The following is a 24251-nucleotide window of genomic DNA, read 5'->3' as shown; positions in this document are numbered from 1 at the left end:
AAGTGAGTGTGATGGGACTGTTGCATAAATTTGTGTGCTGTACCATAATATTATTGGTTAGTTTAATTTTAACAGTGACGGTGTTGATTATGTCATGTTTTTGTATGTGACAGTTGCCTACCACTTCATCAGTTTAATTATTGAGTACTCACAGCCTTTCGTGTACCCCTATTTGCTGTTTGCTCATAAGCCGATTTATTGTATTGTAATGTTTCAATTCATGTATTATGGTACATTGTACTGGGAACATGTTAGAATCATGTGTGATTGTTTGATTTATTGTTTTCTGTAAGGTGTAGTTTTAAGTATTCATTTTGTTTCAAGCTGGTGTAAGTTCGTCATTTTTATGACATGGTCTCTGCAGTTGAGGATGGTAGTCTGCATGCATGACGGTAGAGGGTTAGGGAATGTTGTACAGTTGTTCACTGTACAATGCAAATTTTGTTTGAGGAAATCATTAATGAGTTTTGCCTAATTATATTTCGTAAGTGTATACAATGGAACTCAATGAGTCTAACTGAGATAGTCACAGCAGTGGTCCTCATCCCTGTTGGGATGCAAGTTTGTACTTTGTGATAGGTTACTCTGATTTCTTGTTACAGGGACATTTTATCTTTCATAAAATGCGCATTACATTTAAGTCAGCACTACTTGTGTGTATGTCATTATTTCGATGTTTAAAGTTTTGGAAGGGACATTATTTTGTTCACAGAGAGTGGTGACGTAGCCATCTTTATAGAAAGGGAACAGAAGGGTTGAATGATGTACAATACTACATGTTGCAGTGTTGAGTTTTTATGTTTTTAGTCATATGTCACAATGAATGACGGAAGATTTGTAATTAGGAACAATTTGTCAACTGTTATATGATAATTAGTTTTGTATCTAATAATGCTATGTCAGCAAAGTTAATTGGTGTTGATATGTTCTATACATATTTTACATATGTATTTTGACTGTTTGTAAGTTGTGTTCATTATTCTTTTCTGGCCACATGAGATGTTGGAGATTTATCTTAAGGAGCCACAGTAATTATACTGATTATGTATATGGGATGGTACAGATTCTTTGAAGTTCCAATATTATATCACTGGAAACTTTATAAGGAAGTTGATATTAAATTGGTAATTAGGCAGCAACCATATGCTTATGAATGTAGTATAAGTAACAAGTGACATAGAGTTCATGAGTATAAAATAACAGTCATATATAGGTATGACACTGGACTAAGCACAGATATATTTGTGGTCAGGTCTTACTTAATTACTAACCCACAGGACACATATTTTATAGATTTGTTTAGATGCATAATTGTTAACCTTTTATTTCTGATAGTTTCAGTTGTGTTGAAAATAGAAGAAAAAGGCAGTCACGCCATATGTTATGGTTATGTTGAATACATGTATGATGTACATTTGTATGTACACATGATTAACGCCCTCTGTTGTTAATAAGTTAGAGTCCTCTCGGGCTCGGTGAATAAAGTCTCTCCACATCGTATCTGAGGTCGTCCGGCTTTTCCTTCTTAATACTGGCGCCCTTTCTTTTACAACACTGTAGCCATCAGATGACACCATTTTTACGCGGTGAGTGAGGTGACAGCTAGCTGAGTAGATAAGCTGTCAACCCGCCGATTTTACGACGGATACTAATCGAACTGTGCAGAATATCGTTTACCCTCCGATGAGTGTCAAGTTTGTGCCTGACGGCTATCAAACACATCGGACAGACCGCAGATTGATATTAAATGAGCGTCATATGACGGTTAACCAGATTATCATTGGACGTCGGGCAGACATGCTTTACAACACGAATCTGACACACATCGGACTGACTCGATACTCATCCGACACTAATTCGATTTGCGCCCGGAAATGGCGTCCGATGGCGAACTGTCAGTTCTTAGCGTAGTTCCTTCATCGGACGACATCGGATCACGCCCGACACGTGTGACACTGACCTGACATAGTCGACCGCGACACATGCACAGTCGAGTCATCAGCAGACTACAGCGATCACTCTGGTGAGAGGATACACCTCGGTTGGTGATCGGAGGCAAAATAACTTCGCTTTCGACGAGTGACCAATGGGGGAAAAAAGGAAGGACAACAACAAAAATAAGCTCTGTGGAAAGGGTAACAATTCAATAGCTTACCATAACGCCGTATTGGTGAAGGACGAGAAAGTTGAGCACGATGAGAGAAAAACTCAGTGTAATCCATCGCGGTGCAAGTGATTGGTAATCGTTATGGTGGTATTCAGACACCAGACTGCGCAGATAATGTACAGCATCAGCGTCAGGCATAACCGGTAACCTCGAATTTATGAGTATAAATCAAAGGCTAAGCGCTCACGGTAAGTGAGAGCTAGCTTCTTCCGGTTAAATGTACTCTTTGTTTAAACAGCAAAGAGCAAAGGAAGGAAACACATGTGTAATGACGATCCAGTGTTCATAAACTTTATACCCTCAAAACTCGAGTTCAAGAGCTAACAGGTGCAATTATAGATATGTGCATTTTGAGTTGGGACAGAGTCGCAAGCACTCCTGACTGCATCTTCATAGAGCTCATATACGTTATCTTGTTTGTTGAAACTCTTTTAGAGATTTCCTGAAGTAGAATGTTCTTATAGCTGCATTTGTATAACAAAGACTAACGATTAGGCCGTAATATTATGTGACCATCATTCATTCAATTCTGTCGTCTAATCTTCATGACAGAAGCAACTGAGACTGTTTTAGTTTTCAATTTTCAATTGCTCCCTCAACACAATATGATTATATATACATACATATACCAGATGCGTGTGTGTGTGTGTGTGTGTAATTACTGTGGCGGTCATTTCATGTCAATCAGTTCCATATTTAATCATTGCAGCAGTTCTCTTGGTAGACTTCTCAATCTGCACATGTATGACTATTTTTGTGTTACAACTGAAATCTCCTTGTTTGTTTCTAAGTCATCTCAAATGATTGGTCCTGATAAGAACCAGGAATAAAAACATATTCATTTATGATTCCACCATGTGTGTTTTGATAATTAATTCTCTACATCATGGACATTTGTGAAGCATCACACTGACACAAAGAAATGCAGTTCTTGTAGCTGTAGATGACGTTCCACTTAATCAAACTAAATCTTGTGTTTAATGTGTGAAGGTTAACATGGTGGAAGGACGTAACAGTGCTGAGTAGTATAAGTGGAATAAACAATCAACAGATTTAATAACATTGTAGTGCAAGTAGAATGCACCATGAATGAACTTAACACATGTAACTCGCTATAATGCTGGCAGAAAAGATCATAAACAATGAGAGAACAAAAGAAAAAAGGAGGGTGCCCAATGCCCATTCTTTACTTAACTACAAACCACAATGGGGTATGACACTTTGCATGATGTATCTATGATGGAAAGTCATTTATTCTTGATTATTATTATTTATTTTTTTTACAGAACGAGAAGAGCCTGATTAGTGATATATTTTCTGAAAACACGAGAGAAATTACTACAGCGTCCACTGTTTGGGCTATCGGCAGAACAAAAATCCCGCTTTTAACAGATGAAGTAAAGCACATCTATAGCTACATGGGGTGTACAGTGCGCAAAGTAGATACAGTTGGAAATTATGGAAGTTTTAACATTCACATTCTCATATCTATGACGCTATATACATGTGTAAACATGAATATTTGAACAAGGAAACATACTAAAAAAAATTTCTTGAAATAGGGAAAATATTGAGATACCAGCATACAATTTTTTTTCTTTTTTTTTTGCACAGCTGCTGAAGTGGTTATGGGCAGGAAAAGTGAGCATTATATCACATAAGGATGAAGGTTCAACCGGTAATGCCCTTGCATCAGTGTTAATTCGATTAAAGGGACATACACAACTTTCTTTAAATGAAAAAAAAAAACAACTATTAAGAAGCAGACATGTACAATCACACTGCAGCTGAAATGGGTTCAGGGAGGTAAACCTGAGAGAAGATTTCAGCCATTCTCTTTTTGGACGTACTATTTTCGTTATTATGTATATAGCGTAAGTGAAACACTAAACTACATTAAGCATGTTTGTCTTCCAATGTGGTATAAAAACCGACATTCATTTGATTGCTACAACGTCAGCTTCACTCAAAACTTCAAGTGAACAAAAGTTGAAACGATGCCACACAATTACAAGTGCTTCATTCATTCATTCATTCATTCATTCATTCATTCATTCATTCATTCATTCATTCATTCATTCATTCATTCATTCAAGCGTTTGGCACAATGTGCCCGGTTGATACCATTTGCTGACTTTTGCTAGTGACCTGGGGGTGCGCGAGTTGGCTAACTCCCACACGAGACCTCAAGTCCACCTTCATATACATGTGGATTGAGTGAAGGCACCAATATTAGTAAAGCACATCAGTGAAAGTTTCGGGAAAATTTGACAATCCGTTCAAAAGTTGTGAATTTTTCAAGTATCTGCGCTGCCCTCTGGATTCGCCACTGCACAAAGTAATTGTGCAGTGGTAAAGGTAAATAACACATTCATAGCACTTCTAGCCCCTATAGATATGTATATATAATTACTGTGGTGGCAATGATTTCATTACAATATAGATTTTTACTTTTGTTTCTCAATGAAAGTACTAGTTAGCATTTAGCTGCTCGGTCGAATCATCATTCCGCCAAACACTGGTTCAGGATTGCACCAGAAAGCATGATGACAGTTTCCTTGGAAACAACATTTTCATGTCTTCACTTGTTTCTCGTCTGCAGCTTCCCTGAGGGCCGTTGCTAGTGCTTTTATGCCCTGAAAAAAAAGGCAACAAATGCATGGCACAGTCAAATTTATTCGTAGAAAATCTAGTGAGTAGGCCTGTGTATATGGAAACTTGAGACAATGTGTGTGTGTGTGATACAACACCCATACACAAAAGTTATTATCCAGCACTGCCACCGTCTTTGCCCGCCAGGATGGTGGCATTATCAATCAGAAATACAATTTTTTAGGACACGAATCATGAAAAATGCTCCCATCCAAGTCGAATTCTTTGTCTATAATCATCTATTTTGTCACTGAATTCCTTTAGCATTTCTCAGTCCATCAAGGACAATAATGTTACAAAATAACTTTTTGATGAATGCTTTCAACCGAGTGGTGTTGAGCTAACTGGTACAAGGAACGCGTCTTCTTGTCACCTTTTGATATGCTTGATAAGTGATCGAGATGAAGCATTATATTATGCAGCAAACAAACGGTCGACAAGAGTTATCACAGGAAAGTTTGGATTAAAAGAGGAGCTCTATTTTATATTGACTTTAGTTGAACGAGCGAGAGAAAAAATTCTCAAAAGTCGGACATGTATGTCATTTAACAGTTTGTGTTTTAAATCAGTGTCACTGATCATAATCGCAGCTGTGAATTAGAAAAAGTGATGATATTTCCACCTATAAGGTAACCTCTCTTGCCGTGCCCCTTCCCCAAAATGATTGCCAAAAGCAAGCAAACAACCAACCAAACAAAAACACCTAAAGAGGTGTTTCTATAATAAACTAAGGCTACAGTGAAGTCACCATTGTTACATAATTTACGTCTGTAGAGTGGTTTGAGGCCAAAGATTCCATTTTGTTTTTGGGGAAAAAAAATTGAACATGATCTTCGTGAACGCCTTCAAGGAATGTTGGCAAGCGATGATATAGCATCGCTTCAACACATTTTCATAAATGCATTTGTTCCCTATGTTACTTTCATGAAAATGTGGAACCGTCAGATACGGTTCCGTGGCTCTCTCTCTTTTGAAAGATTTGAACAATTATGGTAGATGCTTACCTCATCTAACTTGTCTGCCGTACACACGGTGAAAGCGAGCCGGAGGTATGGGCAAGGGGCTTGGTGATCGTGGGCAAAGATACTCCCTGGTGTCATCATGAATCCGTTCTTTATGGCGTGGTCGGCGAGGAATTTCTCTCCGTCGTCGATGACGGTAGCCTTAATCCAAAGAAACATGCCGCCCTGAGGCACCGTCCAGGTCGCCAAACCTTCGAATCACAAGTAGGATTACATCCCCTTAAAGACACTTTTAGAACATTTAGTGCTCTGGTACAGTTCACATCTTCTTTTTTTCAAGATTTGTCCATTTTTGTGGGGATTAGTAAAGTTTGAACCTGGTTTTACCTGAAGCGCTGATCTGAATCCTTTGCGTCCTCGAGCAATCATGCTATAACTCGAAATGAACATGGTTTTCACCCATAGGGCTACCATTTCTAACCATCGATGATATACTTTGTCTTCTACCCCTCATCCCAGTTGTAATGCATCATACGACAGAAGAAGAAGAAGAACTGTGAGTTCAATTTTGATTTTGCAAATTATCTCGAAACGATGAATTCTATGACACGTCAAGGTAGCAATATTTGTTCATAATAAGTTTATAATGAAGAATAAGTGACAATGAGTGCAGCAAAGGTTAAAATTAGTGTAAAGATTTTGTCGATGGCATTTCTTAAATCTAATCCTCCTTCTGTGCAACCCGAATGATGATCACTAATGTTATACTAGACTAACAGCTGCGGCTCAGTAAGTAAGACCATGGACCCTCAAGTGTTAGGTCCTTGGTCCGAGTCAGCTGACAGCAGTGATCTCAAGGCAAGCACTTTTAAATGTCCTCATTGCCTCGTCCTTCAGAAGGGACTGAAAGCTGTTAGTCCCGCTGGCGTGTTTTTTTTAGACGGCACAGATTGGGGAAACTAAAAATCTATCGGGGACCCTATCCCTAAACCTAACCCTAATCCCAATCCTAACCCTAACCATCAAACCCTAACCCTAACCCTAATCCTAACCCCAACCCTAACCCTAACCCTAACCATAACCATAACCAAAAACCCTAACCCAACGTTTTTCCCATAGGTTTAACACGCGCCATGCCCCAATCTGTGCCGTCTTAAAAAAAAACGCGTCCCGCTGCTCGTGAGTGGTCACGTGTGAAGTGACCATGTTGAATTAGTCCAAACTGTCTGACAATTCTAATCATGATGACAATCATTTGTATTGCTGATAATGATGGCGATGATAAAAAAAAAGAAATGTTCAGCTTAAAACATTTATTTTCTCCTTCATCTTTAATATAGAATGATATAATCAACATTAAGGGTGATTAAAAACTGACCGAGTACAAGTTTCTTATACCCTTGAGATGTTTTTCTGCACTCCGTAGACTGAAGTCCCGTCTCTTCCAGTAGAAATCCCTTTGATCGTTGGCATTCCGAAGGAATTCTTCCATCCCCCACTGTCTCAGGAGTTTGTTCAGAGTTACCTTCAGGAGACGAGATACGATCGTAGCATATAATGACGTCATGTATTAACAGTCATGTTTCTTGGTGAACAGTATCTTCGCGAAAGTTACGTAATTTTGGAATGAGGCTGAGAAGGTACAACATAGCAACAGCTACCAACCCTCGAGAAAATTGAGGTATTATAGGAGTGACTGATATACAGCAACTAAAAATTATCATTTTAGATAATTTTTGAACTTTTCAACTCAAGTAACTCAAGCAAAAAGAAATGCCCGGACAAGACTTTAAAAGCAACGAATTCAAGGGGATGGTAACTGATCAGTGGGAATCAGTGGGAATGCTGGGGGATGATTGTTCGAATCCTTGTGGGACTTATTTAAGAGTACATTATACTGTATATCTAGTGTTGTGTGAAAATTATTTGCTTCAGAATGGTCTCATATTCAAGTAATGTGCAGTTTAATGTTTCCAGGTTAGCATATGCCTGTACAGTGGCGGGGCGATCGTTAACGGGCCGTTAAGGATCGCCCGTTGCTTTCTGGTTGTCAAAGAGCTCTCTTTCTCCTCCTCCTCCTCCACCCCCTCTTTTTCGACCTTGTTCGGAGATGTAAGTCGTAATAAATTCTCCAACACAACCCTCTAAATTATCACACCTGTGTTAAAACGCTGGCATGTTGCATCATATACTGCAGCTCAAACAACATCTTTGTCACCAGAGCATTCGGTCCACTGAGCCAGCCTGCGCGAAAACTGAAGAGATCAAGAATCATGAAATTGGTTCAGGTATCAGGCAACATACATCTTCAACTGAAAAAGCTACGGGTTCTCACTGCTGGGATATATCTGACTCCTAAGCAAAATTCCTGAGTTCGGCTTCAGATAAGGTAAAAGGATATCACAAGATGTCCCTGAGGCACTGGAGATGGTTAGGGAGTAGGGCCAACATGTATTTCGAAATGCTATGTAGGCTGACAATGACGGTATAGGTTTGAAGACAGATCAGTGCGTATGCATAATTGTGTAAAGAATATAACTTCATTACTATCACTTCTGTTACTCACACTGTTACTACATTTACTGTCTTACGTTACATAAACAGCTACTACTATACGATAATATACTCCTATCAGCCCATCATGTAACCATAGTCTTCATTCAGGTTACGATTAAGCTTTACGCTTTATTTAAGCCTTCATCACGACTGCCTTGACTGCTGACAGTGTTACGGTATCGAATAGGATATACAGTCAGTTGGTAATGTCGCAAGTTCATGCTGATTGTTATTTTCAAATCCTTTCATTTCAAAGGCTGCAAAAGTTGAAATCAATATTTTTGTTTAACGCTGATCAACGCTAATCCAGCGCATATGGATAAATCAGAAAGATATTGGTGTTCCAATATATATAATATGCCCTGCAAACATTTGCTGGTATAAATACGGATAATGACATTTCGTTACACGAATTCAGCTCCACAATATCATCCTAAACCTACACTACAGTAGGCCTCTAACCATTCACAGGGAATATTTTACACAAATGGACAACTGCTTTCTCACCACATGCATCGCGTGTAATTAGTATCAATCATAGTGCACCAGTAAAGGATGAAATATGGGAGGATATGAACACAAATGCTGCATAAATCACCTCCTTTGACACAGGGGGAAGTAAAACTGCTTAAATGCCTATAAGAATTGTTAGCTTTAAGATTTCATCACAAGCACCCAACCAACTAAATCTCTTAAATCAAGTGAATGAGTTGCAATACATTGAGTACAACTATATCATGCAGTGATAGATCGTCTTACCCTGGTCCCATGAACTTTGAAAAAGTGTCGCATCTCACGACTCTTCCGTCCGTATCCATGGAGAGCAAAGACGGAATGCGAGACTTTGGGGAATATAGTTATAAAAAGAAAATAAAGAGCAAGAAAGTTGTTGGTTTTTTTGCCAGCTTGTATCAATAGTTCGACTCTCTTCCTGATCAACGATAAATACTAAAATAGGATTACTAAAATGACCAGTTACAGAACACTGATACGATGATTCCCTTCATTCCTTCGAATTATTATGACATAATCATACCGAAACTCAATTTAAGTTAATAAGTTTTATTGCTTTTGCTACAAAGAAAGTGGTGCATGGTTGGAATTTTCATGTAACAAGAACTGGTAAGAAACCTTGGGTATCACAACAAATATTCTACTAAGTATATAATCTATGTCTCTAAATCAGATTTACGAATTACCGGGGAGTTAACATCCCTTGTCTATCAGAAAGGAATTTCAACTGAAGATGACAATGCTCGAGTGTTTCTACATTGTCTAGACAGTTTCGCTTTTTTTATGCGTTTCTTTTTGCATGTGAATGTTTACCTCACTGAACTGTAGGAAGTAATAGGCATCATCCTCTATGATAATAAGGTTGTATTTTCTGGCCAAGGCGTAGATTTTGTGTCGTTTTTCCAGAGACGTCGTTTCCCCGGTCGGGTTTCCTCCGTTTGGGACAATGGTAAGTACCTTGGGCCGCTTGTCCCTTTCAGACGACAAAAGAACCCATGAGAAAACAAAGAATAGAGAGCAGCATTATCATCATCCACGGTGAATGGACAAGTTATGGGACTGAAGTCAGATAACGATTAAGCATCAATCCTAATGCGGATATTAGATATAGACCGGCTACTCCGATGATTGAAGACATTGTTAACGGATATGTTGCCTTTGTGTCATTTTCATTTCATTTCTCACTTGTTCACATTTCTCACTTGTTCACATTACTTACAATGTCTTTGTAAATACGTACTCATATCGATGGCTGAACTATATTGGCTTCCACTCGTATCCAATTAAAGTTTAAAAGTTTTACAATATTCAGCGATCTTTTTTGCTTTCGATCAAATCCCGCATATTCATAATCTCAATTTCAAAATAGTAGGCCTATATATTCATATGGATTTTTTCCTCAAAATTTCGCTGAGTAGTCTCCGTATCTTCCTGCATTGAATCCACACAATTAACCTTCTTTTTCTTTCTTTCTTTTTTTCTTGATTGTACGTTTAGGGTTAAGCTTTGCATCACTGAGTCCGTTTGACTGTTAGATACCAGTTTTCTTTATCTTCTGGATCCCAGCGAGAGAGAGTTTCTTCCAGATGTTCGATGTTAGGTCCGTCACTCTCCACCCGGTACGACAAAAAGTCAACATTCATGAGCTTCAGCTGCAATTATGGAAATCATACAGTAAATGGTTTAGTCAACTGGATCGAACGTCACACATAAACACATGGACATACACACATACATACACACTCACCCAAACCCCCCCCCCCCCCGATATCTGATGATCTGATGCCATAAAAAGGGAAGTGTTTATGTCGTACAGAAGCGCATGCAATCAAACACACACACACACACACACACACACATATATATATATATATATATATATATATATATATATATATATACATATTATAAATATAATGTATTTCAATATATATATATATATATATATATATATATATATATATATTATAATGTATTTCATGTCCCCATCTCCCTTCTACTGTGGAAGATTTTTTTTTTTTTTTTTTGGGGGGGGGATTTTCAGTGCACCTTTCTGAAGAAGCATTTCAGACATGGATATACAGCTGTACTGTACCTAGTAAGCTAGTTGCCTCCATTGTCCAATACATTTCTGTTCATATATATTGTAATCTCACCTGTCCAAAAAAGCTACTGTAGCCATATTCAGGAAGCAAACATTTGTCTCCTTCATTTAGCAGGGTAGCCGTAGCCTAAATGAAGAGTGAGAGATGATAATACATGACGAAAGAACGTCTAGCAAAAGTTGATGTAGAGTATCACATTTCACAGTTTACTATAGTTTACAAAAGGTTTAACATGACACTAGCCTGTCTACGATCGAATGTTAATCTATCATTTATGTGGAAGTCTGAAGTCCACGTTCCACTTTACAGAGTGTAAGTGAACTTTGTTCTTGCCTATAGCTGTGACACGCAAACATAGACCCGGCAGTAAACTGAGCCATACTTCGTTTATACTTGAAGGAGTCATGTGAGTGTACCTAACTCTGGAAAATACTGCCCCGAAAAGGAGACAAAATGATATGGGAATATTTTGTCACCCACCATTGACATGTACTGTGTTTTTTCAGTAACTTATGCATGTATAAGTCTATGATATGTTTCGCCTTTTTAGTATACTTTTCAGTAGGCAAGACAGTGTTTGAGAGATATACGCAAACATAGAAAATTCTCCTTAAAAAAAAAAGACTTCTAACATGCTGAGGAAACCCCACGTACTTCCGTTGAGAGTCAAAGTGTCGATTCTCCTGTTTTGATAAAACAGTGATTTATTTCCAGGTTGAGTAACACTGAATATGGCTTTGTCCGCTATAAAGGCCCCAAAATCTGCCTTTATCTCTCCCTCTCTCTCTCTCTCTCTGTCTCTCTCAAACTATAACGCTTTTTTAACCACATTATGCCACTACATCAACGCTTGAAATGGATTTGAAGATTAAAGTGTTTTGAAGGCCTTTTTTTTTTCTGACGAAAAACGACATGTATTTGAAAGTTAGCGTAATAGAGGGGAGCACTGAAACTTTTGTTGTTCTTTTGCATAAGTAAGAAAAGTTCTCGATAATTGGCATATAGCCACCGAGCCATGTAGCCACCGAGTTTGGAGTTCCACAAGGATCGGTTGGCGGCCCACTCCTCTTCTCACTCTATCTTCAGCCCATTAGTCAGATCATTCGGAAGCACAATGTTCATTATCACTGCTATGCTGATGACATTCAATTGTTTGTTTCCTTCCCGCCATCTGAAACTATAGCAGCAACAGTGTTAAAACAACTTGAAATTTGTGTTGATGAAATCAAAGGTTGGATGAGCAAAAATCAACTAAAGTTGAACGACAATAAAACAGAGTTACTGGTACTTGGGTCAAGACACATGCTGACAAAGGCTAACATGAAGAAGTGTCAATTGAGAATTGGTAACAGTGTTATTAACTCTTCTGAAAAGGCACGCAATCTTGGTGTTGTTTTTGATAGTACCATGTCCTTCAAATATCATGTTGCGTATGTATCACAATCTGTAAGGTTCCAATTGCGTAATCTTGGTTTTATTCGGAAATATCTCACTAAAACAGCAGCTGAACAGATTATACATGCTCTTATTTCCTCTCGAATAGATTATTGTAACTCTTTGTTTTTCGGCATGTCACAACAAATTAACACTCTACAACGTCTTCAAAACTCTGCCGCAAGATTACTGACCTATAGTAGGAAAACTGCTCACATTACGCCAGTGTTACGTTCTCTCCATTGGCTTCCTGTTGAAAAGCGAATTATTTTCAAAATTGCTCTTCTTGTGTATCATGTAGTTCACTCAACTGCACCTGAGTATCTCCAGAATTCTTTATATTGTTATAACCCTCCTCGCAGACTTCGATCCTCTACTTCCTTTTCATTTCAGATACCTAAGGTTAAGCATTCATGGGGAACTCGTTCTTTCTCCCACATAGGACCTAAAGTTTGGAAAGATATCCCTGTCACTGTTCGCCAGTCATCCTCTGTGGAATCATTTAAATCATCCCTAAAAACATATCTGTTTAATATGTTGTAGGAAACAAAACAAGAGTGAATATGTCACATAATTCCTTTTCTCTCTCCCTCTCTCTTCTTTCTTTCTTTCTTCTCCTAACCTTAAGACTAAAAGCGCCATGAGCATCTTTTGATGGACTGTTGCGCTATAAAAGTATACACTATTATTATTATTATTATTATTATTATTATAACTAAAAGAGCACCGTTTAACAACAGTGCCGTTCCGTAATATGACACCATCAATGGTCACATTACTGGACATTATTGTCAGATTACTGTACGTTCACTTCGAATGCTCAAGAAACAAGAAACCAATCACACTAACATCTGAACAGTTTATTTCGCAGAGTACAACTGTACAAGTTATGTTCACTTTGATATTTTGTGCTTTTATAACATCGCCTTTTAAATGTTTCCCCGCGTCTGATTTGAAAACGATGACGATTACTTACAATAGCCAAAGCATGTAGATTCCCTCCAGTTACTATAACACGCAGGGCCTTTTCCTCGTTGGGGTCACCAAAGTTTGGTGGATTATGAAGCTTCACTGTCACGTCAGTCAGGAATTCACGAAGGGGAACTATTCTGTGTGGGAAAGTGGGTGAAAAAAATGAACCTAAATACTATGATACCTAGATGAGATCGGCTCAGAGAGAATGGACATTAGAATGAAAAGTGTATATAATTTTTTAAACCCTGCTTTGAATGGGATGAAAGGAAAGTCAGGCTACTGATATGTCGTGAAGTTATTTGGTAGCTGTGTGCTATAAATGCATATTGTCTACAAAGACAAGGTCGATATAGGGTGCCTACTGTATATAGAATGATGGAGCAGTATCGAAAAGTGCCTCACAATATATAATCGTGCATGCTATACAAAAATGCAAACCTCCCTGCAACATATAGATAGAAATGTTGTCACACATCTGTAGATAACTCATCGACGACGCATAATCATCACTTGTGAACAATAATTAATATTTTTGATGAGGTGACATTTATTGTGAGCACATCAACATGTTGCAAAAATGTCATTTATTATTACCTCGAGCCTCAATACACCTTATTGAAGCTATTTCGTCTGAGAGATAAGCGACAAAAAACTTTCGCTGCTTTGATTTCAGAATTTATCTTCAACACTAGTAAATAATGCACAGAATGTATTTTCCCATTCCTCAGATTTAACTGAATGATTACATCTAAAAGAAAAACATCTATTTTGTATGTATTTTGTAAATGCCTTACGACATGATGAACTGAGTTTCAAGACAGTGGAGGGCATAGCATATTTTGATTGATCTCTTTAGTCGATCTTTGTAGCCGAGTAGAACTCTCTTACCCGTCGGAATTGTTGTACTGCTGGGCGATCCTCATGTCTTCCTTGTCAAGCTCGAGGGAAGAGCCATCTCTACAATGAGATACAAAATAATCATTTACGATGTGTAAAGAAACACTGGGATCAGTTTATTTATTTTTTTTTTTACATTTACCCCATAAAAACATGATTATCAGAACTTTTTGAATCTGTCGACCAATTGTTTTTTTTTCTCTCTATTACATTTTATTTTATTTGATTGATTAATGTTTCCATTTTAGCGCAATACATTGCTATTACAGTATTATCTTTCATTCAGCATGGTTTATAACCCATGGATTAGTCAATAGCCTGTTCTATTGCACCGTGGTTGTTCTCTCACATTGCAGGGTGTATTGATATATTTCATAGATTCCCACACACGTTTAAATGCGTATTCACACTATAAGTAACGTTGATCGAGCGGGTGTCAGTTGTGACAATGTTGGGGTTGGTTTTTTTTTTTTTCCACGAAGCAGTGTTTCGTGAGGAGATATGGCAAGGGGACCTATCCTATGAGATAAACACCTACCTCAGTTCAAATTTGGCTCCAACAAAATACGACCTCTCATCAGAGGTGTACCCTGGCGCCATGTTCACGAGTGGTGTTGTGGAGTCCCTCACCATTTTGGCTGAATTGTTTGAGGCAGAGCAGTATCGTGAGGAGAGAAGATTAATATCATGGTTGTGATTATGTCATGTTAAACTTGGTTTAAGAGAGAGTAGCCAAATGGACTTGAGTATTGACAGAGATAATTATTGATGCCATCGTTGGCACTTGGAATACTTTTATTCACTTTTTTCAAGTTTGATACCGTCAGATCATGGACCCTACGTCAGATTATTAGATATTAGGCCTAAAAGAAAAAAAAAAGAGAGGTTACTCTTCATACTCAGGTATATCTATACCAGCAGCAGTATAAGGTTAAAACACCCTTTTGAAAATCTATGCTGTTCCATTATGTGAACAGTGGTGAAGGGCTATTTTAAATCGAAAAGGACAACAAGGTAAACGCAAAGTGTTGTCTCGCCCGCATATCGCAATTTGTGATAATAATGTTGTTCTATGTAATTTCATCGACCTTTTGACCTTTGACCTTGTCCGACCTCACCAATATTCGAAATTGACCGGCATCTATAGGTGATGTACCTGTGGGGAGAGATTTGTGGTTATATCTCAAACCTGATGTGCCGAAAAAAGTTCATTGACATTTTGACCTGTGATCCATGTCAGAATTCACCAATATTCGAACGTGACTGGCATCTTTAGGTGATGTACCTGTGGTGCGTGTGAATTTGGTTGGCATACACTGTCAAAGTTATATGGAAAATGATGGAGAGTACAGCACAATATGACACTGTGTACATTCCTTGCAGGTAAAGCTATATAGTTATACATCATAGCTATATTTCTTGTGTGTGTGAAAAAAAAAACAAACAACAACAACCGAAGCCATCCAATTTCGTACGTATCTTCACTAGTAGGCCTAAAGGACAGTTCCCAACGCAACGGTGGGCACGCAGGACACGCGAAAACATTGTGTGTATCAGACGGACAAGACTCCCAGACAGGGTTCTTCAGTTAATTCACCATTTTATACCACATGATAATAGTAGCAGTCATAGATTCTCTTCGGGGTTTCAACAACAATCTGAATCAATAAGTAAGACTTATTAGACTTGATGCAAAGGAGTGAACCCGTAGAATAGTTTGTCCTATATAACGAGAGGGATCGAAAATTCTGCTTCACTTTTATGCTTAATCTTATACTCCAATAACACATATCAATATCTCGGCTTTTCCAGTGTTTTATGTTAGGATTTGCTATTTTGTTAATTCTATAGGTCATTATGAAAGGGAAATATGTCAAATTTATCTGAAGAAAAATATTCTCTCCGCCCCAGATCCCCCACCTACACACACACACACACACGCACACAAAGACGACAAAGAACGTTCGTGCGTTCCGGGTATGGTTCGTGCGTTCATCCATTCCTTTGCGGCAACAAGACTCATCAGGTTTTTTGCCCATTTTCCTCATGTATCAGTAAGTTCATCTATTTTTTATTGTATTTTTCGATTGTCCCAGGTCTTTGGAGCGTGATGCGAGTGCTCGTTTCAAGTTCGTCTTTTGTCGATCGGTTTCAATTTCGTGCTATGTCACCGGCTTTCGTCAATTGCAATTCAAATTCGTCGGTCACAGGAGCTATAAGCACGAGGCAGCAATCAAGTTTGTCTATTGGTATTCAGTTTTGTCAGTTTCACTCAAAATCGTCTTCCAAAATAAATATATAAATGGAATGATATCGCCGAAATCGTATTATGTACTCATCATATTTAAAACACCACTTATTATAATCAGTATAACTAATTTGCTTTCACAACGCTAACTCATGTATGTTAGGCCTGTACTTACACCTAATTCAAATACGCCCATGTGGCTTTATTATCACCATTTAGTATTATTATTATTATTATTATTATTATTATTATTATTATTATTATTACTATTTTTCATTACTATTACTATTATTTTTATTACTATTATTATCATTATTATTCTTTCGTTAAATATTCATACAAGGTGGTCCCGTCAGTAATCGAGTAGTACTGTTTATACCTCATGTAATGATGGTACTAAAGCAAAGCGCTCATAGCAAAGAAAATGTACCTGCTTCATAAATTATTCCTTCTTGAAGTATTATATTCTCATATTAGATAAATAAAGTATCGGGCTTTGATTTTGATTGGTCGAATAAAAAGTCTTCATAAACATGAATTGTGTCACCACAGATACAAAACATGGTTGAAAATGATTACAGATCTGGTTTACCCTCCATTTAAAGGCCCACATAAAATACTTGACAACAATAATTTATTTCAATGATGAAAATGTGAATCTGTTTAAAAAACGACGAACTTGATCCTGGTAGTCCACCAACTCGCTAACGTGGGTATCTCAGTGGGTTGGGGACTTTGTGGCGACCTGATGGCGATTTACTGATTCTTGCTGGAGTCTACAGCCGGGGTCTCCGGAGAGTCGTGAGAGAATCGAATATGTTCGATTTTTCGGAGACTTTCTCCAGGCTGCAACTTTCAATTGTCTCAGAGATGTCTCCGCGACGTTTTCGAGTCGGTTGCGGACACATCGCAGAGTCACTGTCGGGAGTTGCATGCACAGCCAACTTTCCTCGACCGTGAAACAGATGACTTTCAGTGACAGTAGATTGACAAATTTGAATGCTTGTGGTTTGTGGGTTGTTGTTTTTTGTGGACATTTTATCGAAAAAAAAAAACAAAAACGACGAACATGAACGGATGTGAAATAGTAATGTGTTATCAAACCTGGAATTTGAACGCAGTGATACCCCAATTCCACAGAATTTTTTTCTCATCGGTCACTCGTCGGAAGAAATGTTCGGTACTTTCGGCCACCAATATAGAAGTGTATTGGATCGCAGTCTGATGAGTCGTACTTGTGTTGGTTGACTATCAGGCCATATAATCTCTCGATGAGGCAAGATATCATCCGATGAGGATCATGCGCAACATGTCTTGCATTAACTTGATAGTAGACCAACACAAGTCAGATTAATTCATCAGACTGCAAGCCGAATCACGTCGGTTGGTGCATGGTCGGAACACCAAACAGATGATCAAGTGACCCAATGAGAAAAATCTCTGTTGAAGTTGGGGATATAAGCTTTAATATATTTGATATAAGCTATAATTGAAATTGCAAACTGATGAAATTAAATGAAAGTTTGAATTATTGTCAGTGATCAGGTAATGACGTATTGTGTATAATCCAGTATAAAACCCATGACTCCATCCCCTCCTGCGCGGCCGATCATGCGTGATCGGCCGAGAAGCCTGCTCAACATTACCGAGCCGGGCTGACCAGATTTTGCGAGCCTTGTACGAGGTGCTCTTCTCTATCTCAACCTACATGCGTGCAGATTGCTCCCCGCGCCAAATTATTATCACGATTATTATTTTAGTTGTATAACAGTGGAATTATATTTTTTCCGTTGTTGAAAAAGAATGAGTGTGAATTTCTCTTTATATATAAGAGGAAGGCGTAAATATTTTTTTTATAATTCTTTATTCGAATTTCGTTCAATTTCATATCACAGAAACAGAAACGTTCACAGAAACAAAAACAAAACATCAAACAAACACAAACTACATTATACACAAGCATTGTACAAAATAACGTCAATCTTACACTATAAGGACAAAATGCAGTAACACCAACATTGTGCAAACTAATGTCAAACTTACATTGTAACTCTTTTAACCAAGGAAACGAAATCCGTTTTTTTAACACATATTCTCGCAAAACGGAAACGTAATACACGTAGACAATTTGCTTAAAACACAAAATGGGGCATATTTCATTGCTTCTCGAAGGAAAAAAAAAAGACAAAACAAGGCCATTTGTGAGAAAACCAACCACATTCACACACACACACCCACACAACGCCAACATGTAAATATTCAATATTGAATGAGGCGCCTTTAAGCACCACCAATTTGCTTAAAACACAAAACGGGGCATATTACCTCTTCATTGCTTCTCGAAGAAAAAAAAAAGAGAAAAATGAGGCCATTTGCGAGAAAACATACACACATTCACACACACACACACACACCAACACAACGCCAACACGTAAATGTTCAATATTGAATGAGGCGCCTTTAAGCACCACCAATTTGCCACACAAAACGGGGCATATTTCATTGCTTCTCGAAGGAAGAAAAAAAGAGAAAAACGAGGCCATTTGCGAGAAAACATACACACATTCACACACACACACTCACAATTCACGCCAACATGTAAATATTCAATATTGAATGAGGCGCCTTTAAGCACCAACAATTCAACCTCAACACACACACACCAATACTGTTCATGGCTGTGACTATAGAAAGTATACGCTTCACCAGCAATACATTTCTCGAGTTTTCTGTGTTGTATAAAAGGTGAATGACTGCAACGAAATAAGAATGCCAATTAACTCCTCTGTTATCATTTATAGGCAACGTGATTATAATCAAAGTGGTATACACAGGCATGGATGTGTATAAACCCAGGTTATACCAAGGAGGTATTTGTTCTCTCATACCTCCTTGGTTATACCACACTATCTCGTTGATTCACTCCGGTGAGATGTTTGCAAGCAACCTTTGTGTTGAGCTATGGAGTCAGGTTTCAGGCCACCTTGCCCGTGCAACAATCACTGTAATACTACCATTTATACTTGGCTTACCATAACGCCGTATTGGTGAAGGACGAGATAGCTTAGCACGATGAGAGAAAAACTCGGTGTAATCCATCGCGGTGCAAGTGATTGGTAATCGTTATGGGAACAAACAAGTGTAACTGTCTCCAAACAATTATTTACGGATGTATTACGAGCTAAGGTGCTGTTTAGACACCAGCCTGCATTGCTGATGCATACAGCTAGAATTCATCGGTTCAAAGGCTAAGCGCTCCCGTGCCGTCCCGGCATGTGAGAGTTATCTTGTTCGATCCGGATGAATGTACATGTACTCTTTGCGTAAACAGCAAAGATCAATTAGGAAGGATGCCATGATGGTCCAGTGTTCACAAACCGTATAGGCCTATACCTCCGCACCGAAGTCATTCACACGTGCAAACTTTGCCCTTTGAGCTGGGACAGAGTTGTAATTCACTCTCGACTGCATCTCGACCCAGGCCCCTGGGGGGAACTGCACCCCTGACTTTTTGGAGGTGGGGGGGGGGGGGGGGGGGGGAGGGGGCATTATACCCCTGTGAGAAGTTTGGGGGTGCGGAAGCACCTTCAACTTATGCGTGTCCATGTATACACTGCATTGCAATTGTGTGACCATTATGCAATACATGTACACGCGGTCTATGAAAACAAAACAAAACAAACATCTACTGTATACATACAGAGAGTTCGTCATGTCGGATCAGGGGGCGTTTCATCACCTTGCAGATAAAAATAGCAAGGAGAGTCTATAGAACATTAACTGAGCTCATTGAAAGATGTGTGTGTGAGTGTGTACGCGTGCGCGCGAGCGTGTGTGTATGTATGTGTGTGTGTGTACATGCGTATTATTCTTTTTTTTTATAGTGCGTATAGGCCTCTAAATCACAGAATTTCAGTTATAAAAAAATAATACGTTCCCCGTGCAAGTGGTGGTGGTCATGCATGTGTGTCATGAACAGGGGTTTAATCACCATCACTCTTCGGTCCATTACCATTGACCATTGCAGGGGCGGATCCAGGAATTCAGTGAAGGGGGGGGGGGGGGGCACCTTTACAAAATGTAAGGGGATGCATGCCCCCTCCCTTTTTGTTCTTATTATTTCTATTGTTTTGACAAAAAAATAAAATAAAGAGGGGGCTCGCGCCCGGAACGCCCCCTGTGGATCCGCCCCTGTTGACTGTGGTGGACGGGTGGTTTAGCACTCTCACTCTTCAGTCTAGTTCCATGGATTAATTAGTAGACAGTGAAAAGATGCGCCTGCTGAACAACAAATGACATGGTATTACGATTTAGCCATTTACATTGTGCTGAATAATACTTTTCTCTCTTTTGGATTTATAGCATTTACCACATAACTATAATGCCACCTAAAATACACCGATCGCTGAGTTTCAATTCTAAAAATTGGAAAGATTCCTCACATGAGAGCCTGGATATCCCTCAAAAAACCTTCAACGTCAATGAATATTAGTTTTCTTACTTTTTTATTGGATTTTTTTTTATTTTAAATTGTTCGCTGCATTAAAAGTGTTAAAGTTTCTCATCATAGGAGGGAAACCTCGCCCCTCCAAAATTCGGTACACCTCCATGGACTTATAGTATACAGTAAAAAAAAAAGAAAGAAAACAAAACAAAAAAAAAAACACAAAAAAAACACGAACACGCGGAAGCAGAATGAAGTCGCTCGCATTTTCCCAGGATATCTATTTTTTCTAACTTTTTTATCTAATCGATATTCCAACTAAGCCGCTAGATCACTGAATTTCAGTTCTAGAACTCCAAAAGTTTTCTCGTGATGTGGTGGGAGAGGAGGGGATGTTACACAATGAACCTTCGGTCTTCTATTTACATCTATGGACAGTGAAAAGGCGTTCGACAGATGACGTGACAGAGCGCAATATAGCCATTCGCCATGATGCAGGTTACATTGTAACTCGATATCTATTGTTCTTTTTTTTTTAATTAAATGTTCCAAAGGTGGAACCTATATTGCGTACTGCATCGCTTAATTTCAGTTTTAAAATTAAAAGTCCCTAGATCGTGCGGCGGCGGCGGCGGTGGTGGTGGTGGTGGCGGTGAGGGGGGGGGGGGGGAAGGGGGGCGGATTCCACTCTCAACCTTTGGTCCAAGTCGAACATGTCGGATGTGAATAGACCGTTTCTGCACGCATGTTTCTTTTCTCACATCCGAGTAACATCCGGGCATTGCATTCACCTGCTCCGATCCATCCATAAATATCAAACCGATGCAAACCCGATGCAAACCCGATGCATATTCACAAGCTTGGTTGTAGTCTATGCGGGGTCAAGCCCGTGCTTAGCTTGTGGTAGTGGTGGTGGACAATTTGTGAACAATGCATGCAGCAGAATGTGAATACATAATATGTAGGCCTAAGGGGGCATCTCACTGAGTGGCGAATTTGGGATTTCGCCAGGTTTCATAAAGGGTTGCAAGAAAATTCGCAAACAATTTTGCTTATTGCTAACAGTTTTTATTGTCCCAAATAAATTTTGGAACATGTTATGGTGATGCGTTTGGATTTTGTGGTGTATGTGATCTTTGGTTGAGTATGTCAATAGCACCGCCATCAGAATACAGTTTTTTTACACGAGTGTACTGCAATCAACATGTGGCCGCGCGGCCGGCTTGCGCGGTGGATCTAGCTGGGCCGGCTGGCTCTAGCTAGCTAGCTAGCTAGCGAAGCGCGCGCATCATTGGCAGCGCAGCTTAATGCTAGCGTAGCACGTTGCGTGTCCCGTAAGTACAGCTGTACAACTTATACTAAAGTACATTGTACATGTACCATTCACAACAAAGATCCTACCACCTACGTACATTGTATGGTTGAGGGGTCTAGATATCGCGCACGAAAATTTGAAATGCTCTTATAATAAAAGTTATTCCATAATCGTACCTGAATTTCTCAATGAATATCACGAAAATGCAGAAAAATTACCTCCCAGAATCTCCTGATGATACGATGACGGAGTAGTGCGCTGTCGCCGTTTGTATGTCGGACTTTTTTTTATGCGTTCAATTTCTCGGGGTATGTAAAGATCGCGCAGCTGCCCTCTGTAGTTTCATACGTGAAAGTGTCTACCCCTCTGCGGCTGTAACGTGCTCCGGCTTTCGTAGAATATTTTTTCACTTGATATTAAATTTTAATATTAAGTTTTACCTAACTTGTGTATATTATTGTTATCATTATTATATGTGTTATTATTATTATTATTATTATTATTATTATTATTATTATTATTATCATTATTACTATTATCACCACACCACCATCATCGATCATCATAATCATCATCATCATCATTATCATTTTCATTATTATTATCACTTCCACCACCATCATCATTTTATCATTCTTATTATCATTATTTTTATCATTGATATTTTCATAATCGTTAATGATTTTCATTTATAAAGTTTTCTTACAATATTTCTAATCACTAAACCAATTATATACACGTAATATAATATGGAAAAAAAGTAATGCTATGAACATATATTTTGTGTGTGTGTGTGTGTGTTTGTGTGTGTGCTTACCCATTCGTCACCCTCTCATTTTCGTCACCCATTTGTCACACTCTCATCTAATTTGTTTTCTTCAGTATCATTATGGCCCTCCCCTGTCACAATATGTGATCGTGCACCTCAAAACGAACATAAAGTCGCACACACTGATTTTGCGTGAGGACTAAAAATAAGTGAAATGGGTCAACCCAGCCGAACTTGACTTTTTCATATTTTCTGAATGAGCGGGTCTTCTTTTACATTATGCTAAAATTAGGTATCATAAAACGGGCAGGAAAGTGTGTTTTTTTTTTTTCGCCGTTTATCTCGAACATTTTGGTAGAATAGTGTGATTAGGTGTGTCTTTAGAGTCACTTTTTCATTTCTGAAAAACTTTATCCAAACTCTTCACTTTCAACTCTAATAACTTTTGAAAAGATAGTGCTACTGCTTTGAAAGTTGGCATTAATTATGGACAGAATGTGTTAATGAGGCATGTTTAATTTCAGTTTAATTTAATAACCCCTTCATTGTTGTTACTCTGGTGGTTTACTTCCTGTTTTTTGTCCCATTCATCGCACAGCCAGCACGGTTTGGTAAAGATTAAGCGCTTGAATAGACACTGCACTTCAGAGCCTCTTTTCTCAGTTCACACTTTCCCCGAGTTTGTGCTTACTTTCCAATATTTAGATAGGTTAGGAGAGTCCATTTGATTTGAGTTATACATCATTTTAAAGCTTGAAGTATGCTCTTTCAGATGGTCTTAACTAAAAATTCATGTCTGGCGACTTTTTGTTTGTTTTGAGGTGCAAGGTCACATATATCACAAGTTAGCGCAAGAAATCACAAGCAAATTCAAATTGAAATCACACTTCAACTTCGATAGACTGAAATATTTATTCCTTTGTAATATTATAATCGTTGTGTTAAAATTTGACTTAAAACAACATTTATTAACAGTATTTCAGCGTAGCTGGCAGCATACATTGTTCTTGTGTATGATGACGTCACGTGGTAAACGATCGATCGAACAAATTACGAATTCTATCGACTACGAACGAGACAAGCGAGACGACACGTCTAGGCTACAACATCCTTAGAACAGATTTTAAGGGAAGGTAGGTTTGTACAAGGTAAAAAATAGGAAATTTAGTGGAAAATTTGTTGGAAATCAAAATTTCTTACCTGCTTCCTTCTCA

General features: G+C 38.5%; 1 protein-coding gene across 1 annotated transcript; it reads right to left on the bottom strand.

Annotated features, from left to right (window-relative positions):
- Window positions 1-4562: 4562 nt before the first annotated feature.
- Window positions 4563-24251, bottom strand: LOC140241866 (kynurenine/alpha-aminoadipate aminotransferase, mitochondrial-like). Its single transcript, XM_072321619.1, has 12 exons — window positions 24238-24251; window positions 14800-14899; window positions 14253-14321; window positions 13366-13498; window positions 11007-11081; window positions 10390-10502; window positions 9664-9823; window positions 9097-9179; window positions 7940-8036; window positions 7180-7306; window positions 5824-6032; window positions 4563-4803 (listed from the first exon to the last, which is right to left on the bottom strand). Exons 2-12 carry the CDS (start codon window positions 14892-14894, stop codon window positions 4741-4743), a joined length of 1224 nt encoding a protein of 407 aa, XP_072177720.1. The 5' UTR covers window positions 14895-14899; window positions 24238-24251; the 3' UTR covers window positions 4563-4740.

This window comes from Diadema setosum, chromosome 18, assembly GCF_964275005.1.
Source record: "Diadema setosum chromosome 18, eeDiaSeto1, whole genome shotgun sequence".
Lineage (NCBI taxonomy): Eukaryota > Metazoa > Echinodermata > Echinoidea > Diadematoida > Diadematidae > Diadema > Diadema setosum.
The sequence above is the reverse complement of the archived record's forward strand: the minus strand, read 5'-3'. Positions and strand labels throughout refer to the sequence as shown.

Coding starts and splice junctions, on each gene's coding strand:
- LOC140241866 (XM_072321619.1), bottom strand. CDS start 14,894: ATGGTGAGGGACTCCACAACACCACTCGTGAACATGGCGCCAGGGTAC. Junction 14,322..14,799: donor GGAGCCAAATTTGAACTGAG/GTAGGTGTTTAT, acceptor ATCTCATTGTAG/AGATGGCTCTTCCCTCGAGC. Junction 9,180..9,663: donor ACTTCCTACAGTTCAGTGAG/GTAAACATTCAC, acceptor TATTCCCCAAAG/TCTCGCATTCCGTCTTTGCT.